Genomic DNA, 15,961 nt, shown 5'->3' on the forward strand with positions numbered 1-15,961 from the left:
GGGCACAAGTAGAACTATAGATCCAAAGCTAGGCTTCCACACAGTCCAAACTTCAAAATACGGTTCAGATTTACAAGTTTATGATTAGTACTTCAAAAAATTTATTGAAATTCATAAATGGCCCTAACTTGACAACTGGGATAAACAACAGACTGACTGACTGACTAAAAGAGTGGTCTGAATCATCAAACTACAAGCCTTTAAACCACAACCATAATGTCACACCATTGTATTTTCTCTCAGGAAAATGGATGTTTCTGATCTGAAAGTTAAAGTGCAACTTTCTCCTCAACTTTTTTTTTCTAGTGGCAAGCAACCCCATGGCTTTAACTCTGTTTTCTTATATCATCCAAGTCATGAAGTGGTCACTCTACTGACCAAGAGTAAGCAAGTGGCCCGTGATTACACTTGCATGTATCTGTTTTTTTTTTTATGCTCATCATTAAAGACAATACATAAATTCAGAAGCCACTACTGAAATGTGTCAGGGGTACAATTTTAGCACCAATATTGAAAAATAAATCCAATCTTAATAAAGTTAACTTAGACATTTAAAGGACTATCGAGATATCAGTGAAACAACATGCTCACAAACAGGGTAAACATAAATGCCCAAAACATTGCATCTTTATTTACAGTAAAGGGACAGGCAATTACTGCAACCCTGTCCAAGACAAAATCTGTCTAATTGTTTTAAACTCCACCTTTACACAGTTGTATGGCTTGATGTACGCGTTCTTTTCCGTCTTTTTCTTTTTCTCTGTCCCTCTTTATTTTCATCAAGACGCTTAATCTTCTTTTTTTTACATGACAAAGGGTTAGGTCCTTTCGCTATTTTCCGCCTTCTCTGTATTTTTGTTTCTATTTTATCAGTACCAACGAATGATTTCAACTTTTTTATTGTCTCGTGTTCTTGCTGTGATGGTCTTATTTTTTTTTGTATAGATCTTTCAGCTGTTTTCGTCGTGATTATTGATGGTTTTGCAAAATTAATTGCATTGTTAATATACAGAAGTGGAATTCCTGCAACCTTTTGCATTTGACGAGACAACCCTGGGTCCTGTAAAGATGATGGTACAGAGAAACATTGTCAGAAACATTTTATTATTTACAACTATAAACTTACCATATTGTACTGTTCTGAGACATCTACAATACACAAAGCATTCATGCATGATGATCACAATCATTAGTAGGGTAAAATTAACCTGTTTCACTGCAGTACATAGTAGGTGTGACATTGGAATTAATTTGCATGGCTAAGAAGATCAATTGACTCCCAATCCTAGGTGATGTAGAGATCTTACAGACCTCCATCGTTTGAATCGCACAGTTCGTTGTTGCCGACTTACTGCCAACTCCACCAACAAATGGCGATGTGTAGCACGGTTACTTCAAAATTATTCTAGTAACGGTGCGTGCAGAGTGTGTTTAGGTCGTTTGCCAACCCCAAAAAACGGCGCTACATTTTTTCACCCTGCTTTCCACAATTATTTATGCCAACATTGCATGCATACTTCGTCAGCAAAGTGACAAATATTTATGTCGACCATGTTTTAAGAAAGTAATAAAACTGTCAACTCTGAAAGAAAATCTCAGAAACTCTACTCGACTGATCATTCAAGAGTTGAACTGTTGCACAATTTTCGCATTTTAAAAATAACACTACTGTATTTTGATACAAGATAACTGATTGGCCGTTTATTTTGTCGCATCTCCCCTCCTTGTCATTAAGAGCGGCTATTGAATACACACTGTCGTGGTTCAATCTGCCAAGGGTTAGTTTGGAGGGGTGACCCTAAAAATTCCTTGGCTGGCGAAGATGAGAGACCTCAGAAACAGTAACTTTCATTTAATCCCCCAAGTGATTAACACCCCACCCCCCCACCCGAGTTTCTCATTATCAACCCCTATATATGCTGCATATATACACAATAAGAGTGGGAACCTTCTCTGTTATGTAATACCTGTGTGGCCACGAAATAGTGGTGACTATTGTCTGCACCAATCATACTTTGTATACACTCTGCTGCTGGTACAGGGTTGTTCCTATGACCACATATACGTAGTTGGAATCTCTTTAAAACCAGCATTGCTCCATAAGTTGATGCTCCAAGAGATTCTGCTTCAAGAATACAGCATTGTGTTGTTAGTAACTGCATACAAAAATAAGACAGACATTATAATTGCAACAAGAACCAAAACATTTCCACTATCTACAGTTTTTGATCAAATTGCTTGAAAAAAATATAATTTTTTGAAAGTTGACAAAATTGCACATTTGGCATTCTTAGGGTTCAACTAGAAACCATTTTCAGTCATTTTTCTAGAAATTTTGTGAAAACCGGAAACATTGAGTGTCTCAATTGGTATGACTACTGAATTACATTTAAATTATTAACAAAATATTGATTCAGAGCTACTAGGCAACAAGTCTTAATTGACAAGGAACAGGAACATGATTTGAGCAAGTTTCAAGATGCTAGATTTTACTCACAACTGACCAAATAATACTCAAAACATTCAAAGGTATGACAATTTCCAATGGATGACCTTTCTTCACATAATTCATTAAACATATTACCGATAATAACGTATCTATGATCAGAAGTAAACTGACTAAAGATTCATAGGATATTTATATTTCTTGCAAATGCTACAATCTTACACACGGTAGATTAGTAAGCACATTTTTTTTCTTTTTCTTTTTTCTTTGCTTTTGTGTTTGTCTTTGTTATTATTTTAATTCTAGACCATTTTATAGTTGTAATTTTGTAGTATTTTTGTTATCGCTGATATTTTGAAATAGTACAGTTGTAGTATAGTTGTTAGCTTGTTAGAATTAGAATTATTAGAATTTGGTTTTACAATGTAAGGAATGTAACCCTTTTCATCCTTTCCGAAGGATGTTGTGTTCTCAATAAAGGTAAATGTATCACTTGGTATCTACATGTAGAAAGGTCATAAGTAACTTAAGCAGTTGTAGTTTTGCGGGTCATGTTTTAATAATTTCGCAAAACCGCAAAACCATGATTACGGTACATGCTTGAGAACTCAAAAATACAAAATATAGCAGTTTTTACTTTTGAGTATATAGGTTTTTACGTTAATTTGTCCCAGAATACTCGGCTTCTGGGGAATAATAATTCCCAGATAGAGTAATTGTGACAATAGATTTAAACTTGTTTTCATTGCGATATGAGGTTTGTTTCCCTATTTCTCAAATTACCACCAATGTTTCACTGTTCCTCATTTTGTTCAAACCCGGAATAATACCTTGTGCCAAGTGGTTGTAATTTCATGGGAATGTAATTGACTGCGTTTTTTTTTTTTTGGAGGGGGGGGGGGTTACTATACTTAGCCCATTAGTAGCAAAGTGATTGTCATGCTGGAGTGATCCCCCACCCCCTTTTTAAATTGGCCCATCCCTAAAATATCAACTCCCTTACCTGTATTTCACCTCCAAGGTACTTTGACATTTGGTCTTTGATATTGATTTTGAAATGCAGAGCTGCTTTACAAAATGTTCCATCAATTAGTATCTGGTGAGGTTGTCTGAAACCGTAGTTATGCCGATAAAAACTTAGATATTTCCTAGCTAACTTGTAGCGCTTAATTTTCATTTTTGAACTTGAGATTGAGAAGCACGGTCTGAGAAATTACTCTTATATTGAACCAACTCGTGAATTACCGGAAATGTCACGGATATACTAGTATGCGAATACTGTAGTAGATGAAGCAATTATAATGAATGGGTAGTGTAAACCAGACCACGGTAAGGTAAACAACGTGTTAAAACAGAAACACGCCGGACGCCGACATGAAAGCTGACATTTTGGAAATTGCATTCTGGGTAGATTAATAATGTGATATGTATTATTCTAGAGGGCAGATTAATATAACACAAAATTATATATCAGACATCATTCAACACTTTACGTTGTCGGTTTATTGGCATTAACAAGCATAACTAATGAACAAAGTGATCAACACCATAGGTACAGGACGCGCCTTTAGATCGGTAACCTCGTTCGACAAAATAATAATATTATCTTATTATTATCCTAATTTCAAACAATTTATAAGAAACCAAATATGCACGCTTATATATAAGATTATTAATATATATAATGAATTAACATGTGTATCTTAAAATTATCATTATTAAAATATTTTATATATTTATTTTTGTTCGCACACGAGCCCGAGAGTTCTCCAGTCTTTCAGTTTTCAAAATGGCGGCGAGTTCCCCGGTTGCACGTGTGCAAATTGACGGCTTGGTAAGTACCTTTTTGTTCACATATTTGTGTCAGTTGTGCTTAATAATATCAGATTTATGAGTATTGGCTATTGTACTAAATGTTGTGATATTGACCCATTGCTTATATTTGTATGTTACCGCACGGCAATGTAGTTGCGATCGCCTGTGTTGTGTTTACGATTAAAGCCTGACAGCTGACCCGTGGTTCTGAATAAATCCTACTAATGTAACATATTGATATTTCAACAACGGCTTTATAATGTTTGGAAACCGTTTTAGATGCTCAATAATAATTATAAGTACTACGATTGAACTCTTTTTGACAACAGGAGAAAATGGTACGCATTTTTTGCCATTAAGGAAATTGTGATTTTTTTTTAAAAATTTACTGAATGTCTCAAAATGAATTGTAGTAAAATTACCATTTTTTAGATTTGTGGGGAATATTTGCGATTTCTTGTTTTCTGTTCACAATTATCATATTTACTTTTACACTAGAAGGTGTAACAAATGCATTTCCTTGGCTTCGTTATTATAAATATTTAATATGTAGCTGGCAATACCTGGCGAACAAGCGCAGCCGACCAGTTTATTGATTTACTAAAAATAAAATTGACTCAACTATAGAACCTTGAAGTGAGTGAACTTTGGAGTCGAGTTATTAGTACACATGCGAGCGGGCGGGAGCGGGATTCAAGACGACACCATGCATAAATCTTGGGTCAGTCAAAACGCTATTCAAAATTCGACTTTTTTCAGTCAGTGCCAGAAAACAATTGCCTTATCAACATTCTAAGTCTTTTCATGAATGAGAAGTTTCGCTTCAAATAATTTGTGAAACAGCCAACAAAATGGTCTCACCCATTGACCGGAAATGCACCGTTTACAGACTCTTTGGCTATATATAGATTTCTTCCATACACTTCTTATAAACACATCTTATTCATAAAGTTCAGATGGGGGATGCTCACAAAGTGCTCGCTATAAACTTTTACAATTCAAACTAAAATAAATAAGACAATCAATGAGCACAGTGTGCAATAACATCATTTGAAAATGTTTCACTGTTATTCAATCGACCAATAACTGCAATTACAAGTATATATAATATGATACATTTTTAAATAGATGAAGGAATGCCTTTGTTTTGCAAAGAATAACATTTGTTTTTGAAATGTGAAGTCATAGCCTGACAAGGTCGTGTGAGTTGCTCCCTCCGTGGTGCTCCAAACCCAACACACGTTCAACAGAACGAAGTAGTTTTTCTCTTCCCTCGACAATTTTTTGAAGGTACCATTCAAATTGCAGGAACGCCAGATAGTGACAGCCATCAAAGAGTTTATTTGTTTGTTGACATAATGTGTGATAAGGTGCTGGCAAATTTCTGCCCAATGTTTATTATCTTGTTGAAAACAGTCTGATTTTTGTCGACAATGCAAACACAACTTTGATTGACAGTGTTACCATGGCAACCAAAGTGAATATTCATTGAAACTCATTGTAAAAAGGTGTGAACTTTTTGAATTCGCAGTATTGATCTTACACTATTCTCTGAGGCATTAGTGAGCTCTGATTCTGTTCGGCTGCCGACAGCACTACTCAAGCCAGCATCTCAGACTAAAGAAGTCGCTGATAGCGATGTAATGCTTATCGTGGAGTATCTAATTTGCTTGCTCTATCTTGCCCTGATTTGTACAAATGTATTTATTCAGACACATTGGGGGAAAATAAGGAATCATTATTAAAATAAAAATACTCTAAAATTGTTTTTTTAATTGTTTTTATTAAACTAATTCATGCATTAATTTGTATGGTTGAAATGAATGATTGTCATGACATGTCACGTCTGATTCCATGCAATGTATACAACACACATCTGTTGTCTTTTCAAAATTTAAACACTTACTCTGCGACGATCACTGTCCTTTATTCAAATTTTCATGGTGTACAATTCTTGGGTTAGAATTTATGCAAAGGGTCAGTGCTAGGGTTAATTAACAAATCAAAACATTGTTAATATGAATTGATGTTCTCTTTGTTTCTAATACTGATTCTACATATTGCAGGTTGTATTGAAAATTGTCAAACACTGTCAGGAAGAGAGTACTGGAGGCAGTGAATTGGTGCAAGGTGTATTATTAGGGCTTGTAGTTGACAATACATTAGAAATTACAAACTGTTTTCCGTTTCCACGGCATACTGATGATGAAGACTTTGATGAAGGTATGAAATCAATTCTCTAGGTTCCTCACAATCTTGAGACTATTGTCAGTGTTCTCCACAAGGGGTTTTAGGTGGGCAGCCCGCCCATCAAGTTTTATGACCGCCCAGTAACTCTCAACACCCGCCCACCAACGTACATCCAGCTGAAATTATTTGTAAAAAGCTTGCATTGTTCTGTTTCGATCATCAGTATCTGAATGTTAGGTGTCAAAATGCACACATTTTAGAATCCTTGGTTAATTAAAAATCAAAATAGGGTGCCAATGTTACATGTCAATTGTTTTTTATTTATGATAATTTGTGTCAACGACAATTGAGAAAAACTGCAAATAACCACTATAACTGCAAATCAGAATAGATATTTATGACAAACGCTGCATTTGTGAGACTTGAGTTTGTTGCGTTGTTGTCGCTATGGGCTAAACTATTATTACTCAAGTATTTGTTTTTGGATATAGAGATGACACACCCCTGAAAGACTTAGACTTTCGTTCATATATCACTGTCTTTGTGTTGCTAACAAAAGTGGATTACCTTTCGATCAATGCATGTTATTGCTTGAAATTTGTGCAAGATGAGACTGACACTTAGCATCACGGATTCAGGGCAAGCATCACAGGCGAGTGTCCAAGTGCCACGTGATGCTTCAAAAGCCTGGGAGAAAGACCAGCGTAAATACTTTCTGACGGGTCTGTATATTACTGCAAAATTTAGTTGTTTTCTCTGTAATGCATGGTATTACCAAGTTGTATGTCATGTGGATATATTCTGACCAATCACAGAAAGTGATGATAATGATGTAATGTATGTCATTTTTTATTCTCCAGTACAATATCAAATGGAAATGATGCGGAATCTACGCCATGTGAATATTGATCATCTCCATGTTGGGTGGTATCAGTCAACGTACTACGGGGCTTTTATGAATAAAGCGTTATTAGATTCGCAGTTTAATTATCAACACTCGATCGAAGAATCAGTTGTTCTCATCTATGGTAAGACACATCTACTTGTATTTATTCTTTTTCAAAAATATATTTCATGCTGAGTAATAGTTAGTCTGACATGTAGGCGTGAGTGGCACCCTCACCGGCTGAACGGCATCAGACCCCACTAACACCTTGTTTCGTTGGCAAGATCAATACTGCAAATTCTCAAAGGTCACAATGGTCTTCTTGCAATGCTTTTCAATGAATTATCAAATCAAAAAAAAGTTGTCGGATGGTTGGGGGTGGGGTGAGAAACCACATCGTTCTCTCAGGCGTGTGTTGGGTTTGAAGTACCGGGCGCAACTCACACGACCTTGTCAGGCTAAGTAATAGTATGGAAACTGAATGATACGTGTCCTAATGACTATTTAAAAGACAAATTACTAGACATTTATCACAAAATGTTGTAAATACTCTGCTGTCAACTTAGTCAAGTGGAGCTAGTCATAATACGGCGGCATCCACATCAACTTTTTACACTTTTGACTTCTTCTTGAAAACCACAAGTTGCTTGGATACTTGGGTGGATTTGTTCATTTCATGACGAAACGGGGACTTATGTTTAGACCTTCGTGTGTTTGTACGTGCATGCGTCTGTGTGTGCTTCTGACCTGTATCTTAGAAATGCCTGGACCAATCACAATCAAACTTCACACCAGGGTTCTGCCCACGCCGGACGGTGCCGTCCGGCACTCGAATAAAAAAGCCGGCACAAAAAGTTGCCGGCCGGCACTATTGTTTACTTGAAATGTACGCATTCATGTTGGGTTGGGTGGTACGCGATCACGTTGCAGACGTCCGGTGTCCAGATTTTGGTTAAGACCAAATCAATGAATGGAGTTGCTATACTCTCTATTATGGTGTTTCGACACCTCTTTAGCGATCGGAGATTGTTCTGATGGCAAAAATATCACGCCTTTACCAGGACAAGTGATCAGAGCTCGCCGCTACTTGTGGGCTGTCATTCAAACAATGGAAGTGTGAAACATTGATTGCTGGTCGTTGAGTTTTTTATCTCACCACAGTCGAGACTGACTGATCACGTGAATTAAAACGTCACTGTGATTGAAGTAAAAATTCGAGCTGTGAAAGTGCCAGCAAATGAAATGCTTTGCATAAAAGTTAGACGAAAGATACATCATCAGAACCTCCACTGCCTAGCACGAGAGTACACTGTTTACTTACCGATGCAATCTATTACGCTGAACTTTACACTATGCTGAAATTTATAACCTTGAGTAAACGCAAGAATGTCAACCAAGGCAAAAACAAATTTTGAGTGCAGAAAGTCGACGATGCCAGTGAATAATCTGTGACTCCTACTCGGCGTAAACAAGCTTCAAGTTTTCGAAACGAGTGGGTCAGAGGTCGTGACTGGCTTTATTTTATTCCTGGCGAGGGAATGTACTGCAAATTGTGTCAGAAGTACAACATGTGTCCATATGATCGAGATACATGGAATAAAACCCCATCCAGGCATATCAGACTGTGCACTGTCAAGGAGCACGAACAGACAACAGGTCATCAAGATGCCACGAAACTTGAGTTGACAGCCGATGCTAGTCAAAACATTGGGGAAATCATTCAACCTGAAGTCAACAGAGATGCCATCACATCGGCCTTCACCGTTTTATATTTCCTGGCGAAACAACGTATCCCGCACACAACAAACTTCGAGCCAGTACTAGATCTACTTTCACAGCTCGGTTTGTCAGTGAAGAAAAATCTACGAGTCAGCAAGAATGCAACGTATTGCAGCGACAAGTCAATCCAAGAAATGTTAACAATATTATCATCCACAATTGAAGAAAGCACTATTGAGCAACTTAAGAAATCAGAGTATTTTGCCATCATGTTGGACGAAACGACAGACGTCAGCGTTAGTGAACAATTAACTTTGAACTGCCGTTTTTTGAATGAATCTGGGCAACTGTGTGTCAGATTTCTTAAAATGATAGAGCCGTTGAAGTCAAGTGACATAACACAGCCATCATCTACCGTCACTCTCAATGCATCAACGATTGCCGGACACGTAGCCGAGTACATTGAAGGCAAACAACTTAATGCCACTGATGGCGCAGCAGTGATGACCGGGAATGTTCCGCTCACCGCCTCCAACTTGTGTCGTGTCAAGCAGCTAACGCAGTTCCATTTGTCATGAAATTCCACACAATTCTATGGCAGTTGTACGACTACTATGACAACAGTGCAGTACGTATGGCCGGTCTGCATGCAGTTCAAACAACACTAGGAGAAAAAGTTCTGAAGCCCATCCAACCGTCTTCAACTCGGTTGCTAAGTATCGAGATGTCGGCAACTAGACTGAAAGAAAGCTATGTCAGTATCCTGGTCAGTTCGGAACGAGAGGGAGAAGAACGTGGTGACGTGAAAGCTGTCGGTTTTTTTCACCTCTAGTCCAGTTACCGATTTATTGCTACAATCTTGCTGTTGTGTGATTTGCTGCTCCACGTCAGTCGTCTTTCCAAACCCGATCAGCGCGATGTATCGTCTGACGCAGTGAATCAGTGGACACACTTCACTACATACACTAAGGAGTCCATCTTGAATCAGATGAATTTGAAGCCCGACGCAATTGTTGACCATCTGTGCACATCGCCCATGGTACAGCAAGTCTTTCCATCTTTAACACAACTTGCAAAGATATACAGAGTTCTTCCTTGCCATACTGCCGATTCCGAGAGAACATTCTCGCAATTAAAGCTCGTCAAAACCATCCAACGAAATCGACTCAACCAAACCAGCCTGGATAATCTTGTTCGGATCGCAATTCATGGCCCAACTGCCGACAGTTATGACTACCAAGCCGCCATTCAAAAATGGGCAGAGAAAAAAAATCGACGCATTTCCCTGAAGAAATAAATGAACTTTGCTATCAATGAAATAACATCATGGACACATTTATTTCTGTATTTATTTATTTAACTTAATTATTTTACATAACAGTCAGGTAAATTGTTTGTGTATTTTGTATTATTCTATTTATTTATTCCACTCTGTTGTGTAAGAGAAAAACACAGTAATAATAATATTAATAATTAAATGGGCAACACAACACATTTCAGTATTTATTTTGGCTTTGTTATTTTACATCTAACAACAGTATATATACATAATCAATAACAGCATCTGACTACTAATATATATTTGTAACAAAAAAGTATTTCTCTGAAATAAATAAGAAGTAGTTAATAGTAGCATTACAATTGTTGTCTATTTTTTGTTCATGGCGTATTTGTGTGTCCAGTGTGTCATACCATGGTTTTGGTGGGGTTCACTGACTTGACACCTCAAAACAAACATCAAGTATATTAAGTAGCTCATGAATATTAATGAGCGACCGGCACTCTTGTCAACCTGGGCAGAACCCTGCACACATACATGATATTATACATATGCACATCAATTTGTTTCACAGTCTGATTCAAGATGGCTGAATGGCGGCCATTTTTGTGCTAAAAATCCTAAAAATCAAGCATTTCTCAGCTGTTTACAAATGGATTTTGTTCAAACTTGGTATATACATTAGACATTATGGGACCTTGATGCAAATAATTTTGTTTTTCAGATAAGATTAAAAATGGCCGACTGGCGGCCATTTTGTTTTAATGAATGTGGTTCTCGTTCTCTAATATTTTTGTCATTTTTGGTAAAAAATTATATTTTTGACTTCTTGTTGAAAACCACAAGTCTGCTTTGCTTTGTTATTATATATATATATATAACAGCGGAGCTATCTCAGACGAGAATATTGAAAATATCACTGGTTCATTGATATTACGTTACTCATATTTTTACTTACTCCAGATCCAATAAAAACAACACGAGGCACACTGTGTTTAAAAGCTTACAGACTTACACCACAGTTAATGCACATGTACAAAGAAGGGGACTTCACTCCAGAAAGGTAAGGGAATCCAGTATTTTGGGTGATTAATGTTTATGCTGAATCTCATTACAGTATATGCTTTGTTGCTTTATGTTTAAATGTTTCCAAACAAACCTCTCATTCCCTTGTATGGCACATTGAATTACAGTACAGTACAGTGCAGTGCAGTGTAGTGTAGTACAGTGTAGTGTAGTGTAGTACAGCGTAGTGTAGTGTAGTGTAGTACAGTGTAGTGCAGTGTAGTGTAGTGTAGTAGTGTAGTGTAGTGTAATGTAGTGTAGTGTAGTGCAGTGCAGTGTAGTGTAGTACAGTGTTGTGTAGTACAGTGTAGTGTAGTGTAGTGTAGTACAGTACAGTGTAGTGTAGTGTAGTACAGTGTAGTGTAGTACAGTGTAGTGTAGTGTAGTGCAGTGTAGTACAGTGTAGTGTAGTAGTGTAGTGCAGTGTAGTACAGTGTAGTGTAGTAGTGTAGTGTAGTGCAATAATGTGGCATTGAATGTATGTCTGCATTATTCACATGCATAGTTCTTAATTAACCTTTTTTATTTTTTTTAAATTCATTTCAGTATAAAGAAATCATCTCTCAGTTATGAACAGATGTTTGAAGAAATTCCTATTGTAATTAAAAATTCTCATCTAATTAATACATTATTATGTGAAATTGAAAATAAATCACCACCAAAAGAAGGAAATTTCTTGAACCTAGCAACAGGGTGAGTTGAATATGGTAAATCAGTATGATCAGTATATAGTTGCTTAGCAACCATGATCAGATGAAGTGGTGTCCTAGCAACTTCTATTTAGTAATTATTGTGATCTATGTAATAGTTTGTTGATGTTTTCTGGTATGTGTATAGAATTCTGCAAATTTGTTGTTTCCTAATTTACAAAAGTTGCATTTATATAGATTTCTATATTCTAAAAGATCTTACTTAAAATCAAAAAAAATTTGTCTGCATCTTTATTGCTCTAGGTCTGTGCTTAAGAAGAATCTTCGTTTGTTGATGGACAGTGTTGATGAGCTGAATCAAGATACAAACAAATTCATAAATTATCAGAGAAATGTTGGTAAACAACAACAAGCCAAACAACAATACCTGTACAAGAGAGTAAGTGTATTTTCTTTGAACAAACTTTGAACTTTTCCATATTCATTAGAATCATGTAATACAAAATATTATAACTGAATTTTCTCCTTTTTTGTATTTATACAAAATTAATATTGAATGTTTAACAAGCAGCCTCTCGGCTGGGATAGCTCCGCTGTTAGCAATGCACATTTCAATTAAAGAACAGAAGATATCATTAGAAAATGAACAATATGCATAGTATCAATGCTCTGGGACTTGCTGTTTTCAACAAGAATTCAAAAATATCATTTTTCACCATAAATGATTGTGGTTTTTACCAAGAAGTCGAAAATATCACTTTTTACCAAAAATGACAAAAATAATCATCAAAATTAGAGAATTGAAGATATCATCATTAAATGAACAAATTTGAGAGTGGTCCACATGTAGTACATATATATGTAATATCAAAGCAATTGGACTTGTGGTTTTTAACAAGAAGTCAAAAATATCACTTTTTACTAAAAATGACAAAAATAGTCACCAAAATTAGAGAATTGACGATATCATTACAAAATGAACAAATTTGATAGAGGTCCACATGTAGTACCTATAATATATGTAATATCAAAGCAATTGGACTTGCGGTTTTTAACAAGAAGTTGAAAATATCACTTTTTACCAAAAATGACAAAAATATTCACCAAAATTAGAGAATTAAAGATATTACAAAATGAACAAATCTGAGAGAGGTCCGCATGTAGTACCTATATATGTAATATCAAAGCAATTGGACGTGCGGTTTTTAACAAGAAGTCAAAAATATCACTTTTTACCAAAAATGACAAAAATATTCACCAAAATTAGCGAATTGAAGATATCATCATGAAATGAACAAATCTGAGAGAGGTCTACCCAATGTACGCAGTCCGAAAACGGGGGACTTATGTTTTGACCTCTGTGTGTTCGTGTGTGTGTCCTTGCGTCTGTGCGTGCGTCCAGACCTGTATCTTAGAAATGCCTTGACCAATCACGATCAAACTTCACACATACATCATACATGATATTATACATATGCACGTCAATCTGTTTCATGATCTGATTCAAGATGGCCGAATGGCGGCCATTTTTGTGCTATAAATCATCAAAATCAAGTATTTCTCGGCTGTTTACAGATGGATTTTGTTCAAACTTGGTATATACAATAGACATTATGGGACCTTGATGCAAATAATTTTGTTTTTCAGATAAGATTTAAAATGGCCGACTGGCGGCCATTTTGTATTAATGAATGTGGTTCTCGCGTCATATCCTTGACTTGCTTTCACTGATTATATTCAGATTTTAAATATTCATTATACATCATGTTATAGATAAACAGATATATTGGTTTGATGATCCTATTCAAAATAGCCAAATGGTGGCCTTTTTTGTGCTAAACAATCATCAAATATCAAGCATTTATGGGTGGATTTCGTTCAAACTTGGTACATATATTAGACATTACAGGTTCCTGATGCACGTCATTTTATTTTTCAGATTGGATTCAAAATGGCTGTCTGGTGGCCATTTTGTTTTAATGATTGGGCTTCTAGAGCCATATCTCTTAAATTATATTTAAATTTTATATATTCGTTATACATCATGTGCAAGTGCAAGTGCTAATTGTGTCATGAGAAATATTTTCAATTTTTCAACACTTCATAGAAAATCATTGTACAATTTTAAACAGCGATAGTTTCAGAGTGACAATAGTATAATTGATAGTTGTATAAATACTGATTTATTCCTAAGGTCTAGTTTTTGGCGCAATTATAGACGCCTTCTTTATAAATAATGTTATTTCTGTTGTAATTTCTCTGTGGACCTTTGAGTCTGAAATAAAGTATAATAATAATATATATATACATGTATTCAAAATGGCTGATTTTGAATGCTGTTCCAGAGCAATATCCTTCAATATGGACAAGTACTTGTTTTCTAATGATTTCTTCTGTTTTTAATTGAAATGTGCATTGCTAACAGCGGAGCTATCTCAGCCGAGAGGCTGCTTGTTTTATATCACTTTTCATTATCTAGATTATTCAACTTTTCATCAGTATTATGTAGTCCACCATCTTGAGTGAGCATTATCTTGTTTGGCTTGACTTCCCCTTTAACCTTTTTTTCCCCATGTGCACAAAATCAGATTCCTTTAGTTCATGCTAACTAACTTCTGAACTGTTTTTTATAGACACAAGAAAACATGGCATTACAAGGAAGAGGGGAAGCTCCCCTTCCAGAAGAAGATCTCAGCAAGATTTTCAAACCTATCACAGTGCCAAGTAGACTAGATAGCTTACTGGTAGCTGGACAAATCAAACATCATACTGACCTTGTCAATCAATTTGCTTCTCAAAGTTTTGGGAAATTATTTATGTGTGAAGCTTTGCAGCCCAAGCAAGAATAATCTTGTTAGATGTTCACATTCATTGTCAAATTATGTAGTCATGTTGTCTTCACAGACTATTTAGAATGACAGCCCCCACATGGTATTTCTGTCTGAGTAGGTCATCAAATCCACCATTTTATTCAAAATGCTTGGTAGCTAGTCCTCATAATCATGACTGAAGATTGTCAAGACCAGCACAAGAAGTAATTTCGATGCCTCAAATAAAAAAAAGCAACATTTAAAGTGATTGCACACAACTGGCTTCTTGAATGATGATGGTTGCCCCACTATATGGCTTGTCAATGTTTAATTTGAAATATCATGAAATCCTGAATATACATTACTTGTTTACATAGAATTCAAACACATGCACTGCACAGTGACTGTAGCACGTTAGTGTCTTGTATATCATCCACTACTTCAAATTTTTGACAAGTTATTGACATTATCAAACACAATGGCAAATACTGGTACACGAGAATCCTGGAAATGATCTGTATTATCGTTAAAAGCAGCAATCTTTTTATGCATTTCTCCTTTCAACTGAGATCTAAAAAGACTGTGTATTGAAATAAGTAGGTATTTATGTACAGTAATTGTATTTCATCTAATCTTTAAAGCCATGAAACAAACTTGTAATAAAATTGGTCAACACTTTCATCTCTTATGACTGAACTCATTTATATTCTGTGTATTGCCTGTTTAGAGACACTATAGAGTTGTTGTGTTTATGTCCATGGTATTCAAGAGATTGCACCATCAGGGTATTAGCCAGGAGTTTGAAAATACCTGTCAAAAATATGGTAAAAAATTATTTGGAGCATTGTATTTTACGAACAAAAGAAAAAAAATAGTTTTGGCAGGTGTCTAATACACTGCACCATAGGAATGCAAGACAAAGCATAGAATTCTACATGCCTAAATATTTCAGCAAAATTTATGTAAACAAATATTTTACTCTGTATTTCTGCCGTGTCTCCCCCTGCAGTAGTTTCTAATGGTCCACTCCTAAGACATAAAAATTGTCCTAGAAAAACACATTATCATATTGACCATCTCTCAGACTTTTGATACCTTGGG

The 15,961-nt window shown here is 35.9% G+C and overlaps 2 protein-coding genes across 2 annotated transcripts; one reads left to right on the forward strand and one right to left on the reverse strand.

The window, feature by feature from the left end:
• Window positions 1-599: 599 nt before the first annotated feature.
• On the reverse strand, window positions 600-3,829 carry LOC100368485 (rRNA-processing protein UTP23 homolog). The gene is made up of 3 exons (XM_002737525.4): window positions 3,450-3,829; window positions 1,968-2,156; window positions 600-1,060 (listed from the first exon to the last, which is right to left on the reverse strand). The coding sequence occupies exons 1-3, from the start codon at window positions 3,621-3,623 to the stop codon at window positions 707-709; spliced, it is 717 nt and encodes a 238-aa protein (XP_002737571.1). The 5' UTR covers window positions 3,624-3,829; the 3' UTR covers window positions 600-706.
• A 387-nt stretch (window positions 3,830-4,216) lies between these two features.
• LOC100368639 (eukaryotic translation initiation factor 3 subunit H-like) lies at window positions 4,217-15,383 on the forward strand. The gene is made up of 7 exons (XM_002737526.4): window positions 4,217-4,280; window positions 6,328-6,484; window positions 7,312-7,479; window positions 11,299-11,398; window positions 11,947-12,093; window positions 12,354-12,489; window positions 14,684-15,383. The coding sequence occupies exons 1-7, from the start codon at window positions 4,236-4,238 to the stop codon at window positions 14,897-14,899; spliced, it is 969 nt and encodes a 322-aa protein (XP_002737572.1). The 5' UTR covers window positions 4,217-4,235; the 3' UTR covers window positions 14,900-15,383.
• The last annotated feature ends 578 nt before the right edge of the window (window positions 15,384-15,961 follow it).

This window comes from Saccoglossus kowalevskii, chromosome 18 (genome assembly GCF_978046115.1).
Source record: "Saccoglossus kowalevskii chromosome 18, keSacKowa6.1, whole genome shotgun sequence".
Lineage (NCBI taxonomy): Eukaryota > Metazoa > Hemichordata > Enteropneusta > Harrimaniidae > Saccoglossus > Saccoglossus kowalevskii.

Coding starts and splice junctions, on each gene's coding strand:
- LOC100368485 (XM_002737525.4), bottom strand. CDS start 3,623: ATGAAAATTAAGCGCTACAAGTTAGCTAGGAAATATCTAAGTTTTTAT. Junction 2,157..3,449: donor ACCTTGGAGGTGAAATACAG/GTAAGGGAGTTG, acceptor TTTTGTATGCAG/TTACTAACAACACAATGCTG. Junction 1,061..1,967: donor ACTATTTCGTGGCCACACAG/GTATTACATAAC, acceptor TCATCTTTACAG/GACCCAGGGTTGTCTCGTCA.
- LOC100368639 (XM_002737526.4), top strand. CDS start 4,236: ATGGCGGCGAGTTCCCCGGTTGCACGTGTGCAAATTGACGGCTTG. Junction 4,281..6,327: donor GTGTGCAAATTGACGGCTTG/GTAAGTACCTTT, acceptor TACATATTGCAG/GTTGTATTGAAAATTGTCAA. Junction 7,480..11,298: donor ATCAGTTGTTCTCATCTATG/GTAAGACACATC, acceptor TACTTACTCCAG/ATCCAATAAAAACAACACGA.